The sequence below is a fragment of the Vanacampus margaritifer genome, chromosome 14 (assembly GCF_051991255.1).
Source record: "Vanacampus margaritifer isolate UIUO_Vmar chromosome 14, RoL_Vmar_1.0, whole genome shotgun sequence".
In the NCBI taxonomy this organism is placed as follows: domain Eukaryota; kingdom Metazoa; phylum Chordata; class Actinopteri; order Syngnathiformes; family Syngnathidae; genus Vanacampus; species Vanacampus margaritifer.
The window spans coordinates 16,943,800-16,965,514 of record NC_135445.1 but is presented as its reverse complement, the minus strand read 5'-3'; the positions used below and the strand labels follow the sequence as shown (position 1 = coordinate 16,965,514).

The window sequence follows — 21,715 nt, the reverse complement described above, 5'->3', positions numbered from 1 at the left end:
GTCACACATACTTACAATTTCTCTCCATAGGTTTGGCACATACATTTATTTATTTTTTTTGGCACATACATTTCTTGGAACTGAAATTACATTTTCAAAACTGCAAGCTCATTTGGCCAAAAACAAACAGACTTACATTTGTGTACAACCTATCACTTCTTTAGCAAAATCACATATATATCCCAAAACTACTCACACATGCTTAATTCCAAGTTCTTTTCCTAAACAAATAGTCGGTACTGCAAAGATCCTTCTCAATTGCTTTGGCTCATTTGCATTCACTTAGTGCTTTTGCCCCAAAAAACTTTTGATTTTGCACAACACCATGTTTCATCTGCAAAAGCTCATATCTCTCCCAAAACAGCTCACCTGTATGGCAAAATCTAATTTCTATGTCAAACAAGTAGTCAGTGCCCCCACAATGCATCGTCCCTAACAAAATACAATTATATACAAAACTGAGAGGCAAAAATTATTTTACAAGAGCAGTATTCAAAGTTTGCGGTTTGACATACTCACAGTCAAGGAAATTGCAACAGTTTTTATTCACACAAAGTTACTTACACATTAGAGTGCAACAAAAGAACATGCAAGCCGAATTCTGTATATTCATGAAAAGCTAAGAACTAACTAAAATTATATCTAGCGCATAGTGTAAATGTAGAACCAACTGTACTGTAACACTTTCACTACACAGTAAATTCTGTAGAGTAAATTTGACTATTTAGCGTGGGACCAAATAGACTCCGTTTTAAAGTAATGTTTATATTTGGAAGACAGTAAAATAAAGAATTGAAATAAATAAATAAATAAAAGTCACTCAAGGGTTGAGGAACAAACTCACAACTTTCCACTTGGGAGACTACTCCGAGCCACGCAGCTCCTGCTGTGTGTTAGTATATTGTTTGTGTCAGCTGGAATCTTCCTAAATCCAAGAAAACTAAACCCTTTTTGGTTTCCTCTTGGAGATAAGCAAACAGTAGGCGCGGCATAGCTCAGGTGGTAGCGTAACATTATCCCAACCTGAAGGTTATGAGTTTGTTCCTCAACCCTTCAGTGACTTTTATTTATTCATTTTCAATTCTTTATTTTACTCTCTTCCAAGTGTAAACATTAGCCTACTTTAAAACTGAGTCTATTTGGTCCCACTCAAAATAGAGTCAAATTTACTGTGCAGTCACGATTGTCACCTTCCCCCTCTTGGCCATGGTCCTCATTCTCTTGGCCATCAATACGCTGCTCTCTGTTAGGCCAAAGGTTTTCATCCACGTCGCAGACGATATTTTCCCTTGTAATGCAGCGAGAGAGAGAAAGGGTGCGAATGTCTCAACCATCCTCTACACTGATCCCCTGTGAAATGCTTGACTAATTTTGACAATTAAACAGATGATTTTGCATATTATGATTTGCTCTCTGAAATCCAGCTGACATGTTTTGGAGAGGACAACCATTAGACAAAAAAACAAAAACAAATCCATTTCGATCAGCAAGATCTATTCATTTGGAAAATGTGCTAAATGTGGGCATACATTGTGCTGACTGTAGGCTATTTGCACAGATCCACTGAGGCAAACGAAACATGTACTAAGACATTGGCATATTCATGAGAGCAATGAGAAATGCCATTCAGTTGGCACGACTTATAAGGTAGTAATTTCAGTTTCAAACCTATGGAGTAAAGTGTAAATGCACTTCAAAAGGATGTAAGTACCCTATTATTATTATATTTTTGTTTTGCTGTAACATCATCACTATATCAATTTGAAACAACAACAACAACACTATCATTTATCGTGATAGTTTCTGAAAAATATATTGTGTATTTGTGTGGAAAAATGTATTATCATGATAGGCCTAATCACACATTTAAGAAAACATCAACAACAAAATGTGTTTTTTCAGAAGACCAGTGAGGCGAAAAAACAACCCTCTGGCTTATTTTATTCATTTTGTATTTATTTTATTCAAGTGCAATACATTCTAATGTTTGAGGTTGAATTTACGTAGAGGGCGGCGCGGCTCAGTGGTAGAGTGGTCATCTCCCAACCCAGAGCTTGTGGGTTCGATCCTATCCCATTGTGACCACATCGAAGTATCCTTGAGCAAGATACTGAACACCCAGTTGCTCTGATGCTGCGTCTTTAGTAGGCGAGTGTATAAAGCGCTTGAGGGCTTTGTAAGGTGGAAAAGCGCTATATAACTGAAGTACCTTTTGTAACCTAAAGTGTGGAGTAAATTATTAGTAATATTTTCACATACTTACTCGTAACCCTCATAAAATGGAGTCTTGACTAATTAGAAAAATACATCGTTTTTAGTTACTTAATTTTTCTTATTATACAAAAGTGCATTTGTTTGATATTTATTTTATCCAATTAAAAGCTGAATTAAACAATAGCACAACGATATCTCAGCATATCAAATTGCTCATTTGACAGGAAGTAATTCTGCCTTTTTTTTCTTTTAGTATACTCACTCACTCACAAACATGAACGCATACAAACACGGTTTTGAATCTCACACAGATTGTACATTCAAAGAACGTGTCTCACAATTGTGGTATATAAACGTTTTGTCTGAGGGGGAAGCAAGTTCGCTTCAATAACATTATGAAAGCCAGCAACCACATAAAAGCCATGTTTTGACTGATTTCAAGAAGTCTACAGGAATGGCAATGACTATAATCTTATCTCGAATGTCATCAATGTTTTGTCAGATGAAAGTGTGCAATAGTAAGACAGAGTCATGATACCTTGAGCCCTCCACACTCTGCTGCCGATCCATGATCCACTCCAGTGATGTAAATGCCCAACGCGTACTCTGCTCCCCCTCGGATCATCAGGCCCAGGGATCGACCATCATCCAAAACCAAGTTGACCTATCAGTGACAGTGGAAATAGTATAGATAGCTCAAGTCAGTTTTAAAATGGTTACATTTAGATAAAACTGTCACATATAGATACAAATAAAATCTTGTCATCCTATCACATTGTCTCATAGTAAAATACCACACTGACTACTAGATAGACAGTCTTTAAGCTGCAGCAGTCCCAGCCTTCAAAACTTTATTAAATTTGTAAGGGAAGATCCAAACCCATAGTATCTTTGTGATGTTGCCTTCCCCTTAACACACATCACTGAACACCATTCAAACAAATAGCGATCCTCAAAAGCTATAGGAATAGCACTTGGCATGTAGAATGAGATACAGTTGGTTCTGTACTTACAACTACTACAGTCATATTGGGAGAAAGCCAAGTTGGAAAAAGGAGGACATCATCTGCTTTTTGTCAGAATAATGCGGTCCATGTGTGACTTTCAGATGATTAAAATTTGAAAGGTCTGGATAATAAATATTTTAAGCATGTCCCACTATTCCTCGCTGAAGGTTATATGGTTGTTAGGGGGTAAGTTTTGTGGGACTAAATATTTAAATTACTGTGCCTGTTAATAATTATTCAGTACTTAAAAAAAAATCTTAATGTAATTTGATAAGCTTATTATTCACTGAACAGTAAGGAATGTATGCAATGATTTTACTTATTGTTGTGGCCACAATACCAGTTTGTAATCGTGAGCTTGGCTGAATATGTGTTAGGGCTCCCCATGAGGCCTGCCCTTCTCATTTTCCCCTTTTGTCTTTTTATTCTTGTATGTGTGTGCGTGCACGTTGCTGCTCGTTAGTGGAAGGAGGTACAGCTGAGGCAGAGGCCAGGTGTCGGCAATCACCACCAACCTACATAAGCCAGCCCGAGACTGCGCCGTGGCGCCAGATCGTCTTGCCTGGTTGCTCAGTCAGTCAAATCTAGCGCTCTCGTTACTCTTGTTGGAAAGTGCTTTGTTGGTCACCTGTTAATCTACTCTTGCTCAAGTCATCTCTTACTTGCTCCAGTTGTGTCTGGACCCCCGTTTGCCAACCTACTCTCCGCCTGCTCTCCTGTTCCCCGGATCCCGCACCTCCTACTTGGAGGCTCCATTCCCTGCCTCCCTGACTAATTGTGGCCTCATTAAACTGCTAGCACGCTAAACTTCCTCTGGTTTTGTATCTGCACCTGGGTCCCGCTCGTGCACCCCCTCGAACCCTAACAATATGGCTGATGGATTGTATTTTTTGTTTTGTTTTAATATTTATTTTTGGTTAGTAATGTCTTAAAATGCCATGGAGTTGCAGTATAAAAGGAATCATCTGGGAGGAAAAAACCCACAAGCAAAAAGGACTTCCGAGTGTCCAAGTGACAAAATGTTCAATGCGAAAGAAATAGCCTGTTACATTTTGCAGTCTTAGGTCCATTTAAAGATTAATGCCCATTACAAAAGCAACATCTTCCTTGGTCCCTTCAGGGGAAGTGGACAGGATTTTGTAGAGAGATAGATGAGGTACTTTAGATGACGGAATTTTCTCTTGCCTTTTTACATGCATTAATATTCTAGTTTTCTGGCTCATAGAGCTTCCGAAGAAGGTTGATGGTTCAAGAAGTATAACAAGGATAACTTGCAGATGAAACATTAAAAACGCACAAGAGCATGACATTTTTTAAGCGGCATCACGTCAAGCGGAAACAGTTTAAAAAGTCTGTAATGAAAGTAGGGAATTGTATTGTAGTCATTATTTCAACTGGGCATCCAGGGCTCTTCTCACCTTCTTCTCATCTCCCTCCTGCAGGAGCTGCATGTTGCTGCGTCGCTGGCTGTCACTTCTTCTAAGGGCGGCACTGTGATGTTCAGGCAGGTCAGGAGGAGGGGACACACTATGGCCCAGAGGGTCAACCCACGTATATACATGGTTGGTGACATAGCCGCCGGGAATCCTCCCCACTGAGCGTACAGAGAGGCTCAGCTTTTTATTGCCCTTCAGCACCTGAGCAACAGAAAAGGGAGAATTGATGAAATGATAAAATTATAATTAAACACCTCACTTCTCACAAGATACGGAAAATACAGGATGTCAAAGATCAGCAAATGCAGACAAAGGATAGCAATATGGGCAATCGAATTTGTTTATTTGCTGTGACGTATTCTTCGTGAGCAACATCACTCTTTGGCACCGGAAGTCTATCATCACACGAATCAACAAGTTTTTAACCTGGAAATCCAGACTCACTCACGGCTTTGCTGGTGAAACGACTTGCGCCCAAGAGTGACGTTGCTCACGAAGACGACGTTACGTAAATCAACAAATGTGATTGGCAGGCCTGTTTTCGTCCGGTGCTGAATCGCTGTCTATGGACGCCTGTCCAGACCCACTTTCTTTTTCAAGAAAGTGAGTGTGGCTTGCCAGGCTATCAAGTTTTTACCGCAACAACAACGTAAGTCATTCACTACTTTCTATTTGAGAAGCCATGTTGAATTTACCCCGCATTCGCCCATCGCTACTGTTACCCATGGACTTACATATGAATATTTATATTTCATAAGTACGTCCTTGTATTTACTACTCTTTCACACATACTTCTATGACGTCATGTCCGCTTGTCGCTGATTGGATCTTTTCACTGTCTGTTTGCTAAAGTTTGCCCCGCCTCAAAATGCGCTTGATGCTGACAGGCTTGAAAATAACACAGGGACAGCAGGTAACAACACGGCTGTGCTACATCATATCCGGTTTGGCCGCTGGGAAGGATTTTGGCACGTAATTAAAAAAATCGTGAAATACGGACCTGTTTATTTTGGCATGTCCAGGAGTCCAGGAAAAAGTTCCCCACGGGGAAAATAAAAGTATATCGTATCGTATCGTATCGTATGTATTTTATATTTAATAACAAGATATTCAAATGTGTCCCAGAGCATCCCACACACTTTAAAATGCCCCCAAACGGACAGAGAGGAAAAGTAGATATACAGTATACAGTAATACATTGTGATAAGAAATTGCTGTTGGCTGTGGTTCATTTCCTTCTAATGGCTTTCGGAATGTGGAACCCTCTGGCAGATCAATATATTCCCATGTACCTGGACTGCTCCTAAAATCAGACCAATAGGGGCAGCTCAGTAAATACCCAGAGGCCCTAGTATTTCTGGCTGTTGATTTTAACAGCTGCAAATTTCCACTGTCACTGATGTGCTTTCAGAAGTGCAGAAGAAGCATCACATTTGGCAAATGAAAAGAAAAAAAATGCCTATCAAACCCGCAGGTACCGAAAGTACCAAGGGTGTGTGAGCTTCTAAAGCAGGAGTCCCCAAGTCCTCAATTAAAAGTTCAAGATGTTTGAAACCAAAATGAATCTAAATGTAAAGCAGTGTTTTTTTTTTATTGTTTGTTTTGGTGGGGGCAGGTTTTCCTGTTCTTAGGGTAATTAAACATGGAGGTTGGTAGACTATTTATCTTGAAAGGAATTCCTGGCTATCACTACCAGCATCAATATGAACGTCTACATTGTGGAAAGATGAGAAATTATCTTCCACTTACTCCCTAAGTAAAGAAGTAAGGGAAAGCAGGGAGAACTTTATCTATATAAATCATGCAGAAAATAAATGTCTGTCCTTAACTTTAGCAAAACTCTAAAGTCTTCTTTAGCGAAGCACAAAACAAGCTTTTAAAATACTGCCCTTCGGAGCGCTGTGTTCACTCTATACATTTTCTTCTTACACTGAGTACGTACCTGGGGAATTCAGATAAATGCAGTTATGAAACAAATGTTCCCCATTGCTGAATCAAAATTCTCACATCAATCTTTCTTTAAGGTTGCTGGCTCCTGGGGGTTACAAACAACAGTTGGATTTGGTACTTACATTCAGTTATCTGTCAGGTGTACAACTGTAAATGCAACTAACTAGTTCAATGCTGTCAATCATGCAAGGGAACTGAGAAGTAAGACAACATGCAAAAGAAAAAAGGGGTAAAAAGCATTGAGTCAGTTGCCAAAATGAGTCATAAACTGGTCGTGGCTTTGAAGAAACAGGCATTATACAGTATTTGAAATGTGTAATCCCTGGAGCAAAATTGATGATTATGACTATGCAATGATGAAATACATCCTACCTTGCAAGCAAAACAACAAGCACAGAGGAAATAGGAAAACACAAACACGTTGGCAATGACAAACAAACTGCTTTTGGATGAAGCAATAGAAAAAAATATCCCTCAAGAGCAAAAACTAAACCTCCCAAAGGGGATCAGGCAATCTATTCTATACACGAAAGCTTATTGCTCAATGCTGGGGTATGGAAATTCGCCAAGTGCATCACTTATAGAAGCCTATGGTCACGCACTGTAGGAGGTTTAAAGGCAAAATGAGTCTGCAAAATTGCATTGTGTGTAGTGATTCATGAAACATTAGGGCAAAACTATAAACACTTTTTTTGTAGACGGTGCATGCAGAAATGCAGGTGTATCTTGATTTTTTTGGGCCAGGTGCAAGCTTCGCTGTGCCTGTTTGAGAATTTGCTTTTGTAGCTGATCGCTACACTTTCTGACGTAGCAAGGGTGTGTCATTTGGCATGTGCCCAGCAAATTTAACAGTTTGGTAGCCGAAAGCCAGTCTTAGCTTTCCTAAAGCCACGTCTAAGTTTCGGCACAATTAAGACCACTGGCCTAACAGCACACCACTGATCGGGGAGGGGGCGGCGATAGATATGCATTTTTTAAAATAGAATTACTAAGGTTGCACAACTTGGCATTTATACCTGTTTCTCCCACAGGGTCATCAATGTGCACAAGGCTTTTAGTTAAATGCACTTACACTGATCTGCAAAATGACCAACATCCATTTTTTTAAACGTCAGAAATTTGTCTACAAAAAAAAACTGTGTGCTAAAAAACATTTCTTCACTTAAAAGACTACTATTAAGGAAATAAAAATAGACACCAGTTAGCTGCATGAAACCCACATGTATCCAACACTAATATTAAAAATTATTATCATATATATATATATATATATATATACGCACAATATTATATCCAATACTTTACAAATAATATACTCTAATAAGAAAGCATTAACATAAATACAAAAATACAATATGGCACAGTCTAGCACTTAATTAATAATTGCATGGCACTAAAATCCAGCTCACCCATGACGCATATGAGGATAAGCAGGATAGAAAGTTGTTGTTGGTATTGGATAGTTTATGTCAGTGGCGTACTGTCAGTGTTGATACTATTAATATTTTTTTGCTAGATTTTATGTTTTTTAACGGTTTTATTTATTGTTATTTGTTTTAACTTTTCCCTGTATCACTTTGAGATTTCTTTTGAAATGTAATGAAAAGTGCATTACAAATTAAATGTATTATTATTAATATCATTAGAGATAGGCCGATACCGATCACAGTTATGAGTAGTCAAGGAGGCTGATAACCAATATTTCAAGCAGATATTCATTTGCAGTAAAAGAGAAAATATTAGTGTCAAAATTTTAAAAAACATTACTTTTTCTTTTAATTTTAAACACATGAAGAATAGACAGCTTTGTTTTACAATTATAACAGAAATTGTAGGGAGCTTCCAGGGTCATCAGCACGTGTTAAGTTAAATTAAAAACTAAGCAAGAAAATAGTTCCCTAAAATTGACTACTGTAAATAGTTTTACAAAATTTAAAAATATATATATATATATATATATATATATATATTTATTTTTTTTGTGTAAGAAGTTCCCAGTGTCAGCATATTTTTTTATGAAGTGGAAATTTAGATAGATCCATAAATGAAAAGTTCTCTGTATCTCACTGAGCGACAAATGCATGCAGATGTAGCTATTTTATTCTTTTTGTCAGGGATAATAAAAGGTTTTAAAAGGTGTTCGAAATGTCTTTGGGACAGGTAAAAACTGTCTGTGAACATCTCACAAATCCTGATGAAAACCTGAAATTGGCTACGTTGGCAAGCATTCACCACCCAATGAAATAACAGCTTTATCGGCCTTCAGATTTGTAAAAAGGCCGATGTGTTTGTCAAAATGGCATTTATCGGCAAATATCGGCACTGAGAGAGAGAGAGAGAGAAAGTGGGTGTCAAAAAATAGGTGCCACTAATACTAATAAATTGGTTTATATACTGTAGAGCTTTTCTAAGTATGCAAATACACAAATACAACTAAAATAATAAGACAACTTATCTTCAAAGAGCGAGACTGGTGTCCACTCCTTACCACTTCAGTACAATACATTGCATTACTTGCAATGGCGTATTAAATTCAAGATTACTAATGTTGTGTGTTTTAACTGTAAGTCATTGTGGACAATGCATGAAGGCAGACATAGTTTTTTTTATTGTGTTCTGTTGTCAGTTTAAAAGCTCCAAATTTATGTAAAAAGACTCAAGTGAAAGCATCACTAATAAATGACAGCACATTTTATTTGTAGGAGAGGGGCAAAACAACCATCAGTTAAAAGCATTTATTTTTAGTGGCTGTCAAATGTATTAGTAGCAATAGTTGAAACCATTCATTGCTTATTGTGCAAACTAATTGCACAGGCTTAATGTGTAGTTATGAACACAGAGTGCACTTGCCAAATCAAGTGCATTCAAGCATGCCATCATTGCACACTGCCAGACACACAAGTGCACGCGCGCACACACGCACGCACGCACGCACACACAGATCAGATGCAAGGTACGAATATGTATGCACACATTACTGGCCACCATGTTTCAACCAGGAAAATTGTCTTATCTCCTGAGTTTAATACTGTCAGACTGGATCTATCAGCCACAGCAGAAACCCACATTCTCACTCGACAAACGTGAAGGTGAGATTTGTGAGGTCTTCGATAACAACAAAAATTCTAAATCACATGGAAAATGGTCAACATTGATAACACTTAACACAGAGAATAACAGAAAAACATTCAGATGACAGAGTCCCAACACTGTGGTATTTGTATGCCTTTGTTTGCTTGCTGTATAGGCAAGCAGATCTGCCAGTGGTGGAAATGGAGCTATTGATGCTATACAATAATAGCAAATCTTCATTTTTCAACCATCTATCAGCTGTGTGTTCCACTAGGAAGGAGGGCAAAGTTTGTGACCCGCAGCCTAGTGAATACATAAGCAAAAGCAATGAATAAATTCAAGAGTCGCTTGCAGTAAATTCCACAGCAGTTTAGTTTGAAAGTCATATATGTAGCATTACAATGTGTTAGTTTCACAGAGCAACAGTCCAAACATACAGTACATAACAGCTGCAGTTAAAATTTTGATTTAATTGATTAATTATTAATCAATTATTAATAAACTTTTCAAATGGGGTAGGATGCCAATTTAGTGGGGTGTATATGAACCCAGCAGGGATTAAAAAAATACTAAATTAATAAAGTGTAATTGCACAGTAGGTGGGCTGGTAGCTGATTTGTAGAAAATTGTAGAATAAATGATTAAATGATTTCCAAGCTGCTTATTGTAGCAAATCGGCCTGGCAGTGAAAACATACCAAGCAAATCTGAATCTAAAACAATGCACATATTTATTTATTGCATACATTAGGACTTGGCTGTGGTCCATCACATCCACCGCATCAAATGCATTTCCAGTCCCTTGATTAATTATGTTGCTTCATCAAAGCAGGAAACCCATTGATTTTTTTTTCACCATGTAAAATTTGACACAAGATGGCCGTGACAGCTGAGATCAAGTGTCAAATCAATGCATGTTCTTTCCAATCCTGATGAGTCAGAATTTAAGCTCAAGTTAATGAATGTGTACAATAACCTATAACATTTACAATTTTGACAGTTGGGTGGAATTAATTATTGACGAATCATGTCATAAAGAAATTGAGCCAAAAGTAAGTGCAATACTTGGCAGCAAAAAGTAGTGGCCCTGTTTGTCATGTCTGGGAGGATCGGGTTTTGGTTGAGGGCCCCGATTGGTCCTGAGTGGATTCCTGCCCTTCCGCAGGCTGACCAATCCGGGCTCTCAGCCACTTGTGCCTGGCCTCAGGTGTGACTAATCAACCTAATTTGTGTGGGTATTTAGTTCCCGGGTGGTGATTAGTCCTTGTGGGATCATTGCCATTTGTTACGGTCACACCCGGAGTTTATGTTGTCAGTTTGATTTTGAGTTGTACAAATAAAGTACAACTGTCTAACCCGCACTCCTGCCGTGGTTCTCCTGCCTCCCTGCATTTCGGGTCCTCTACGCCTCACCTCGACAGACACCACGCCGCTCCGTGACACAACCGTGACACTGTTCATTCAGTCTCAATTAGTTTGCCTGAACAAAATGATAGCAAATCCAGGTAGAAATGTACTGTACTATGCACAACTCCTCTGGCCGGCATTCAAATGTGTATAGTGAGAATGGCAGGGAAAAAAGAGTTTATGAGAAAAAAAAAAAGAAAAACAGCGAGACCGCAACTCCTCTTAAACCTCACACACTTTTGTAAAAAAAAATTGTGAGCACCAGAATGTCCTAAGGGATAAATAAAGTACCTACCAACCAACCACCTCTTTAAACACTTTTTCTTTACCTACTAAAGGAATGCTAACTATACAACAGCGCAACTAGCTAGAGCCAAATAGTTTTAAAACTCTTTATCGAGAAGGTTTTGCCAGATGTTTGAGCATACACGTGTGCACTGGTTGGATATTAAAAAGCTGTTTGGAACCCAAATTAAGTAAACACTCGGAAGGATTAATGAGTAAATGACAAGGCAGCCAACACAGACTTAATGGAGTCAAGACATCAATCACAGGGATTAGCCAGAGAAAAAAAACATCCACAATGCTCATCTCCTCTAATCCTCAAATTCCCCCAATCTATCTATCCTTCTCTGTTTCTCTCATTAAATTGAATTAATGTGCTGGAACACCTGCACAGACACACATCGCAAGCGAGCAAAAAAATACGAGTGAATTTAAACGGAGTCATGAATTGATCGCTTCCTTTCTTCACGTCAAAGAAAACCATTTCATGAGGCTTTCTCTGTGTAGTTGTGTTTATTTGCATGGAGTTATGTTTTTTTAAATTAACAATACAAATAGATCCCAGATAGAAGCGGCCGAAATGAGTTTCCTCCGCCGGGCTCTCCCTTAGAGATAGGGTGAGAAGCTCGGTCATCCGGGAGGGACTCAGTGTCGAGCCGCTACTCCTCCGCATTGAGAGGAACCAGTTGAGGTGGCTCGGGCATCTGGTTCGGACCCAGGACACGCTGGAGAGACTACGTCTTTTGGCTGGCCTGGGAACGCCTTGGGATCCCGTCGGAGGAGCTGGCTGAAGTGGCTGGGGAGAGGGAAGTCTGGGCTTCCCTGCTAAAGCTGCTGCCCTTGCGACCTGACCCCGGATAAGCGGTAGTGAATGGATGGATGGAACAATACGAATATATACAAAAATTCAATTTGCTTGTGAAAAATCTACCATAAATACACTTAACTCTTTGACTGCCAGACGTTTTCAGAAACGGGATGTCGCCAGTGCCAGCCGATTTAAGCATTTTGACTGATCTTTCGAGGTCCACAGAAAATGTTGTGTTTGGACTATGGAAACACACATACTACCAAATGAAAGATTGAACTCTCATCTTTCAACAGAAAAAAAAGTTTGTTTCTACCTTATTCCGTTCTTCAGTAATCAACAATAGAAAATGGTTAGTTTCACCGAAATGCTCTGTTTTGAAACAAAAAGCAGAGAAAAAGAGCAAAACAATTTCGCAAACTATTTACAAATGTGTGCAACTGTGGTACTATTTACAATTATGTGGATGTGTCAAATACAGTTTTTCTTTTTGTAACGCTCCCATGCGTGCAAGGAGACGCAGCAGGATTTGCACAACAGATTAGTTTCACTTGCGATGGCTCCTTTCGCGTGCAGACGTTACACTTTCTTGACGGCCTTTTTTTCCGGGGAATAGCAAGTAGCAGACTGTACCCACTCCTCCGATAAATATGCATTGGACTCGGGGCACTCTTCGTCGTCCGATTGAACGTCCGCCTGAGCGTGCTCGGTTGTGCTCCGCGTTTTCCGGTGTTAGCATCGCTAGCCGGTGAACCTTTATGACGTCGTCATAGCCACCGCGTCAACGCTTGCAACTTCAGCGTCAACCTCGGAGTCACCATCATCATCATCGATGATGATCATCGTCGTCATCAATGTGCTCTTTAGCGTTGGTCGATGCTTTTCGTCTTTGAAAAAAACTGCTCGACCGTGAGCTGCTTGCAACCGGTCGCCATGTTGTCTTCCCTTCCCCAGCCATTGTCCCCTCTAGCTCCGCCTCACGTCTTCTACTGACAATCTTGTCAAAAGAGAGTCATTGCTGCCCTCTAGGGGCCAAAAATAGTCATTAGGCTAACTAGATCTGCTTGAAACTTTCACAGCAGCTGGCCAAGGCTTTCCTCCACCCGTTTCAAAAAAAAAAAATTGGATGACGTCTTTTAACGTCATTGGCGGCCCTCCGTAGGTTTTTACTTGACGTCTTTTAACGTCCGTGGCAGTCAAAGAGTTAAAAAAAAAAAACTCTACAAAATTTAATCAGCAACTGTGGTATTGTAGTAGCACTCTGTTTTTCCCTTCCAAAAATAATTCTGGAGCTGGATGAAAACATGACATCTTTTACTTCTTCATCCTTTTCTATGACTACAGCCTTGTCTGATTGAACAATACGGTGCAGATCCAAGTTGGTTTCACAATGTGGTTTCTGACCTTGCATTGAAATCTAAAATATTAAGTTTGACATATACAATGTATTCTCTTTCCCCCACAATAATTGTTATCAATATCGGAAGTATTCCATCAAAAGAACAACACCTTTGTAACAGAATAAAATAGAGGCATGTAAAGGTGTAAAAGTTACACACAAAACAAAAGTGAAAATAGCCCATTTTGGCAGCGGTAACTATTGGCGGTTGTACACTGCTGTAAACCACAGAAACGACAGTGTCCTCAACCCCGACACTGAACTCAGTCAAATTGTTCAAAGAGAGAAACAAAAACTTGTATTTGCTGACGGGGCAATAGATTAATTTAACCCCCACTTGTTATAGTACAGTATCCCGTTAATCAAACTGGCCTCCTATTGCGCCCTACGTGTCTCGATTGAATGCCATGTCCCTCAGCAGCTGTGATTTACAATGCCACCTCCAGATGCCACAACTGTTTCACTGCCATTTAAACTGGCTGCAAGTAGTTGAGGATAAAGAAGTACATACTGTACAACAAAGAAAATGTACATTACAATTGTGTTTAATGGCTCATTGCATATTTGCTTTACATAAGCGTCTGTTTCATATTGTGGAATCTATAGGCCTGACTTGTAGACCACTTTCATGTTTTAGAAACAATTCCACAGGTAGTCTTCCTTTTTTATTCACTGTAATAAAAAAAAGCACCAGATCAACTCATTTAAAATGAGGCAATAGATTATAAGCAATATTATTAATTCAATTTCACTATGCTTGGTATTGAATAAATATTAATTAAATGAGACATTTAATATTACACATTTAATGTGAGTAGCTTTGAATAGAGAACCAAAAGGAATTAATCAAAATCTAAACAATTTTTTTTTAACTGATATGAAAAACATATACATTCTAATTGTGTAAATAGTGCTTATAAAATAGACTTTAATGACACATACCATTGATATATAATATATTTGTTTGTTTGTTTTTCCCACTCACTCACTCAAACATGCACACACACAAACATGGTCTCCCGGGCGGGGAAGCAAACTGCAAGTTACGGTACCACTTCACCACCCAGAGTCCGACCAACATTGAATTTACTGCAAACTTCTCTTTGTGAAAGAACCACACTAATGCCAGTTTGTGATTTTGCGGACTTGCATTGCACTTCCGCACTGGTTTTCAATTGAAAACTGCTTGATTACATTAACTTGAATTCACGCAATATTCTTTTTGTTTGGAATTAAATAAACAGGGTGCTTATGTTCTATTTAACTATAATGAATGGATTTTATTCCCAAACAATATTATTTAAATTTTAATTAAATAATTGCCACACAATCATAAATACAATTATATTGAATACTTTTTAAAGGTCCCCTGAAATGTTTCAATTACTTTTTTTTTAGGGTTTTGATTATAAATATGCCTTAGCACAGCCTAAGTCCCCAAAGTTGTGACATAAACGCCCCATGTTTCCCTTTCCTTTGGGCATTTGTATCAAAGTAGCTCAAACAATACTCTCAAATCTTTTTATTTTTTTTTTCTAAATTGAATATTGCAAAACATACAACAGTAGCAGTTCTTAAAAATGACAAATCAATGACTGAAACAATGGCGGTGGCACGTAGTGGCCAGTGTTGGCCACAGCAACCGCACGCACTTTTACTAAATGGATTGTATCTCACTCTCACTATAGGAATTGCAAAGAAACTGGATGCGATCAGCAAGACAAAGGGCTGCGAAAAACTCAAGCAGTGGATAAAGAGCATCAACAACCACATTTGCTGGACTGCAGCTTCCTGTACATCAGGTCTGGAGAGAATTGCCAGCCGGAAAGCGATTCTGAACCACGTGTGAGACATTCATACTCACGAGGAGCCTCTCTATCCAATTTGTGAGTATGAGATCCGCAAGACAACAGACAAGTACAAATGGCTCTAAGCAGGTATTTCACCAACACAGACAACTGCACATCTACATTGGATTTCACCTTAGATTATATTGTTTTCTAAAATAATCTTCCCATTTCGTTCGTAGCTGAAGGATGTTATAAAACTAAGTCCTCATGAGCAGACTTCATCCTTGGAATCTTTTCATGCCGTCATCATTCGTTTTGCCCCCAAAAATGTTGTCTTACCCTTAATTGGAATGCTGTGCAGGTAAAAAAAAATAAAAATAAATGAAAACATGTATATTTGACACTTGCTATGATTTCAATTGTATACAGTCTAAAAACAGTTGGGTCAAAAGTAAACAAATCTAACCCTGAGCATATTGAGGCATTCCTCAGTAGCTTAAATATGCCTCAGTTAACTACTGAATATAAAGATATGTTAGAAGCGCCACTTACTATAAACGAGTTGTACAGTGCTCTAGATAGTATGCCTAATGGCAAGGCACCTGGCCCAGATGGTTATCCGGCTATATTTTTTAAGCACTACTGGTTAATGCTTGCTCCGCTATTCTTAAGAGTAGTAACAGAAATTAAAACTAATGGTTACATACGTCCACACATGAATACAGCAGCAATTAAACTTTTATTAAAGCCAGAAAAAGACCCCACCCTTCCATCAAGTTACCGTCCGATTTCACTAATTAACACTGATATCAAAATTATTACTAAGGCTTTCACATCTAGATTAGAAACAGTAATCTCGACAATTATTCATAGCGACCAAACAGGCTTTATTAAAGATCGCCACTCTACTAATAATATTAGGAGGCTCTTTAACCTTATTAGCATGTCACAGCGGCATGATAAGAAGGCAGTTATTATATCGTTGGATGCAGAAAAAGCTTTTGACAAAGTTAACTGATCCTTCCTCTTTGCTGTTTTAAATAAATTTGGCTTTGGGAAATCATTTATCCACTGGGTGTCAGTATTATATGATTCTCCCAAAGCTACAGTTACTACTAACGGGATTATATCTAAGAGCTTTATTTTACAGAGAGGCACAAGACAGGGATGCCCACTATCCCCTTTATTATTTGCAATATTTATCGAGCCACTTGCAATAGCCATACGCCAGGAAAGAAGGATTCAAGGAATTCACTCTGGGGTAACAGAACATAAAATTAATCTATATGCCGATGATATTTTACTTTATCTAGAAAACCCGGCGATTTCGTTAGGGGAAGTATTTAACTTAATAACTAAATTCTCACAGTTGTCAGATTATTCTATTAACTGGACAAAATCAACACTTCTACCTATTACAGAAAATTCATGGAACCCTGCAAGCCAGGACCCACATTACTCATTTCCTATAGGTAATTTAAAATACTTAGGCATAAAAATCTCACCTAAATTAACTGATTTAATTCATTTAAAATTTTCTCCACTTCTGGATAACATTCATAGTGACTTGGAACGCTGGAATAATCTTCCTATTTCTTTAATAGGACGAATAGCCACCGTTAAAATGAAAGTTTTACCTAAAATAAACTATTTTTTCTCAATGATTCCATTTAAACCTACGGCTAAATGGTTCCAGTTGTTGGACTCAGCCGTTACAAAATTTTACTGGAAAAAAAAAAAAGCAAAGATTAGTCTATCTACTCTTCAGAAAAGTAAATCCAAAGGTGGCCTAGAGGCACCAAATTTTATGTACTACTATATAGCTAACCAGCTACAATATATCGTTCTATGGGCACAACCCAACAGAGATACTAACTGTTGGCTGGAACTAGAACAGAAGGATTGTAATAACCTCAGACTTCTAGATTTACTCTTTATTACAACATCGATTAAGCGACATAATTGTTTTAAAAACCCAATGATCTCCGCCACCCTGACTGCTTGGTGGAAGGCATTAGAAATTACAAAAGCCCAAGTGGAGCCCTGTGGGCTTTCTCCCCTATGGCATAACCCTGACTTTCGAATTAACAACCAAACGTTTTATTTAGGTGTGTGGGAGCAGAAAGGAATCACACATCTTCACCATCTCTTCTCAGATAATATGTTTATATCATATACATCTTTGCTCCAAAAATACAAAATAACAAACGGAAATTTTTTACATTATCTGCAAGTTAAAAATATGATAAAGAAACAAATTCCAACACTTCAGGGTACGCTCCAACCGCCTGGCTTAGCTAAAGATATTACCAAGCTTTCTCCGACAACAACAAAAAAACTTTCAAAAATATATAAGTTACTTTCATATACGGATAAAATGTCTTTACCCATCTTAAAATGGGAGACAGACTTGTCTATAGCTCCGGCATCTGACTTTTGGATTCAAGTTTGTGAAAATGCATTTAAAATGACAAAACACACAAATTTACAACTTATCCAATACAAAATAATCCATAGAACATACATTACTCAATATATGATGAAGAAAATGGGCCTCTCCGACTCCGACATTTGTCTCCAGTGTTTACAAAACACTACAGACACTTATTTTCATGCTTTATGGTTATGCACCCCGGTTATGTATTTCTGGACTAAAGTCTTAGAAAAACTTTCCGCTATCTTGGACTATAGGATACCTTTATCTCCAAACTTGTGTTTGCTAGGTGACCTAACAACAACTGACCTACCACATAAACAATTTCAATCTACACTTGTAGCCCTTACTAGCGCTAAAAAAACAATTCTTGTTAACTGGAAAAATAAACAAACTCTGAATATCGACCAATGGTCTAACCTCCTCATAAATCACATTTTAATGGAAAAAATATCGGCCTCAAATAAAAAACAAATATCAAAATTCATAGAAATATGGTCTACGTATATAGAATATTTTAACCTAATTCTGGTTATTTAATTCTGCCTTTTAGCGAGAGCCACCACATCGTGATAACTTACATTGATGTCTCTGCATTTGGCAGTTTGTTACTAATGGTTGTGTTTTTATAGTCAGGAACCCAGTTGCTGCCAACAGGATCGAACAGATTCACCTCCAATGGGCACTAAAGGCTAATATTCGGATTCACTGCATGCCAGGGGACTAACGCTACAGGTGCTGTCCCCCCTGGCTGGGCGTGGGCGGGTCTGCCCCTCTGTTGGCTGCTGGGTGGCGGCTGCGTCTTGGTCGTTCCCTGGGTCTCGTGGTGGGTGCTGTGTTGTGGGGCTCTCCCTGGTGTCCGGGGCGGCGCCGCCCCGGCGCGGTCCGTCGCTCTGGGTCCGGGGGGAGCGGGGGTTGTGGGCCGGTGGGGTGCCTGGTGGGCCTGCAGTGCCCCGTCCTGCTGCGTTGGGTTGGGGGCGCGGGCCGCGTTGAGGTGGGGGGCGCTCCTGCTCCGGGGTTTGCTCTCCGGCCGGTGGCCCCGGCGGGGCCCGGGGGTCGTCCTTTGGCGCGGCCGCGGCCTGGGGGGCCCTGAGGTGTTGCGCTTGCTCTGTCCTGGCGGGGGTCGACGGCTCCCCTCTTTGGTGGAGATTTTCATGCATGCTAGATCCACCACACCAGCATCTATCGAGACTCAGACACAATTTGCTTCTCCCTCAGGTCATTGATTCGGTGGAGGCTGGTGTCTGTGGATCTCACTCTGCTTCGTCTGTCCTTTCTACCTTTCCTCAGTTTCTCCTTTGGGCCCTTGAGGTTTCCCTGATTTGTTGGAGTTTGGATGTCTTTGGGGTTGGTGAAGGTTAGTGGCCCGGTGGGTGGTGTCTGGTCGGTGCTGGGCTTCGCTTTTCTTTCTTTTCTTTGGTCCCCCTTTGGGTCTCCTGGCGGCCCCACGACTCTGGCTGGATTTTGAAGTGTTCGGTTTAGGTGAACGGTATGGGAATTCTTATTTATTTTATTTTTTTTCGCACGCACGCACGCACGCACACACGCACAAACACTCATACAAAAAAAAAAAAAAAAAAAAAAAAAAAGGGAGAACAATGATGATGACATTTCAAATGATCAATACTGAGATCTCCCAAAAAAAAAAAAAAAAAAAAAGTAAACAAACTGTGGGTCAAAAACTGATCCTCTATTTGGGTATATTTGACCCAACTTTGAGTCAAGAAATGGGTCTTTTAGTGTAAAACAACTCATAAATATTGCTCAGATCCCTTACTTGGGTCGAAAAAATTGGATAAAATAACCCAGAAATTTGGGTCAAATTGACCCATAAAGTGGATCAGTCTAATTGGTTTACTTTTGACCAAACTGTTTTTAGAGTGTACATTACTATTAGTCACACATTTTCCTAATATTTCAGACTATATCTTGCTGCAATGCATTACAATGAAAATGCTGAGCGACAACTGGAAGGTGTGCCTCGCTACAAACTGTCCTTTCCAAAAGCAATTCATGCGGAGTGCAGAGCCAAACCTCTCAAGACACAGTCAACGTTTGGTAAGACTTTATTAAATTCAAACATTATGTTTGGGTTTTAAAAGTATTTGTCCCTATATATTACATAAAATATGTACAAAGACACAACAACATGAAAATACACACAGTTCAACCAAAGACATTTGTCCTTGTTGTATGTTACAGGCTATGTAGCAGACTTGATGGATCTCATTTTTGAAGAAGTCTTTGCCAATGCCGGACCATACATTGACACAATGTTGGCCATCCCTGTTCCAGCCCAGCATGAGAGGCCCGACAAGGACAAGGTTGTTGCCAGCTATGTGTCAAAGTTCAGACAGGGAGGGCAGTTTAAACCCGGTGTAATGGCCGTCGTCCTCTGGAAACTCTGTGCGGATGCGTTGTACCACACACTGGAATCACCACACTGATTGCAGTCAGAAGCAGGCGGAAGTCAGGCGAGCCTTGGCTACGCCCACCAAAATCCGCTTGTTTGATGCTAGGCTAACCGTAGACCAGAGGTGGGCATCAAGGGCCGAAGTCCTGCAGGTTTTGCATGTTGCCCTTCTCCAACACAGCTGATATATGATCAGCTCATCAGCGAGCTCTGCATAAGCCTGATAATGATCCTGTTGATTGGAATCAGCTTGTGTTGGAAGTGAGAAACCTCCAAAACCTGCAGGACTGCAGCCCTCGAGGACCGAAATTGCCCACCTCTGCCGTAGACCTTCCTAGTGGAGCCTGTAACTCTACAACAAGGTACAGTTTTGTGAAAAAATATTTTGATACAGTATTGGAGCGTCCAGAGGATGGTATGTGTCATTGCTGTAAAGCTCATTTCAGGAGATCTTTAAAATAATACACTCATTAAAATCTACTTGATTTGGTTTTTAGTGTTTCAGAGATTCTGTGTAAGATTTTGAGACTAAAATATTCTCGGACGTACTTTTGAGCAACATATTGCACTGAAAAAATTTAGACTCTGTGGCATTGTTTGGCGTTTGCTTCCAAATTTAGCATGCCAGCTTAATTAACTAGTGCCAGTTATTGTTAAATCTGCGAACATAGCGGTGACTCCACTCCTTATTACTCGTTGAATGTGCCGTTAACGCACTGAGTTATGTGTATCCTATACTAAGGCTCCCTGAAGGGAGATGTGGTAATTATGCTGTCATTAGCATGATACCTCAGACACTTTTTCGATGGCTTCAATAGAAGTTTGAATACAAAAGTACGGTACTTCAATGCATCCACGAGCAAATGAGCAGTTTTAATGGATGGTTGTGGGAAATGGAAACAGATGCTAATGGACCCTCCAATTGGCTGCAGGTTTCGCACAATTACATTAGCACGCACAATATTTATTCACAGGAACTGTCAATACGAGATTTTACGACAACTATTGTTATTTATCTGACTTGATGAATATATTAGACTAGTTTGCTAATAGGGTATACTCCAACACTAATACCAATAAATGTTTTCCTCCAAGGTTGGCAGTTCTGCAAATGAACTTTCACATCCACACCAATACATTAACTATTGTATAATAGTTGAAAGAAAAATCCTGCCTGATTATAGGACATGAGAAAAAAATTATTAACTCCCTTGAATCATGTGCGCTCATCAGTGAATATTTAAGAAAAGCAAGATGCTATAATTAGTCAAGTTCTCTTTCTTATGCTTGGAGCATGCTATGCACTACCGCCTGTGTTGTTAGATTAGTACTTAGTATTCGGGAAGTGGATGGTTCAAAAGCTTTTTTCCCCTCATAGTTCAGAATGATAAATCATACCGGTGTACACTGAGCTAAAAATAGTTGCAATGCAAAAGGTTTTTAGTTGAGTCTGTCTGTGGCTGCTAGGGAGCTATTGTAGTAGAATGTGCCATCCATGTGT

General features: G+C 39.4%; 2 protein-coding genes across 7 annotated transcripts in view; both read right to left on the bottom strand.

The window, feature by feature from the left end:
- whrna (whirlin a) overlaps positions 1 to 21,715 on the bottom strand; it is a 146,279-nt gene that overhangs the window by 80,293 nt on the left and 44,271 nt on the right. For all 6 annotated transcript variants that reach the window (XM_077542439.1, XM_077542440.1, XM_077542441.1 and 3 more), the window contains exons 2-3: positions 4,640 to 4,858; positions 2,753 to 2,878 (exon numbers count right to left, since the gene is read on the bottom strand). In XM_077542439.1, the coding sequence (XP_077398565.1) occupies positions 2,753 to 2,878; positions 4,640 to 4,858 (345 nt within the window). The remainder of the gene's footprint in view (positions 1 to 2,752; positions 2,879 to 4,639; positions 4,859 to 21,715) is intronic.
- LOC144034168 (uncharacterized) lies at positions 15,438 to 19,361 on the bottom strand. Its single transcript, XM_077542741.1, has 3 exons — positions 19,082 to 19,361; positions 18,676 to 18,983; positions 15,438 to 15,452 (listed from the first exon to the last, which is right to left on the bottom strand). The coding sequence occupies exons 1-3, from the start codon at positions 19,359 to 19,361 to the stop codon at positions 15,438 to 15,440; spliced, it is 603 nt and encodes a 200-aa protein (XP_077398867.1).

Excerpts from the sequence above, each read along its gene's own strand:
- LOC144034168 (XM_077542741.1), bottom strand. The coding sequence starts at position 19,361 with ATGAGTGTTTGTGCGTGTGTGCGTGCGTGCGTGCGTGCGAAAAAAAAT. Across the intron at positions 18,984-19,081 it reads AAAGGAGAAACTGAGGAAAG|ATGCTGGTGTGGTGGATCTA; the intron begins GTAGAAAGGACA and ends GAGTCTCGATAG.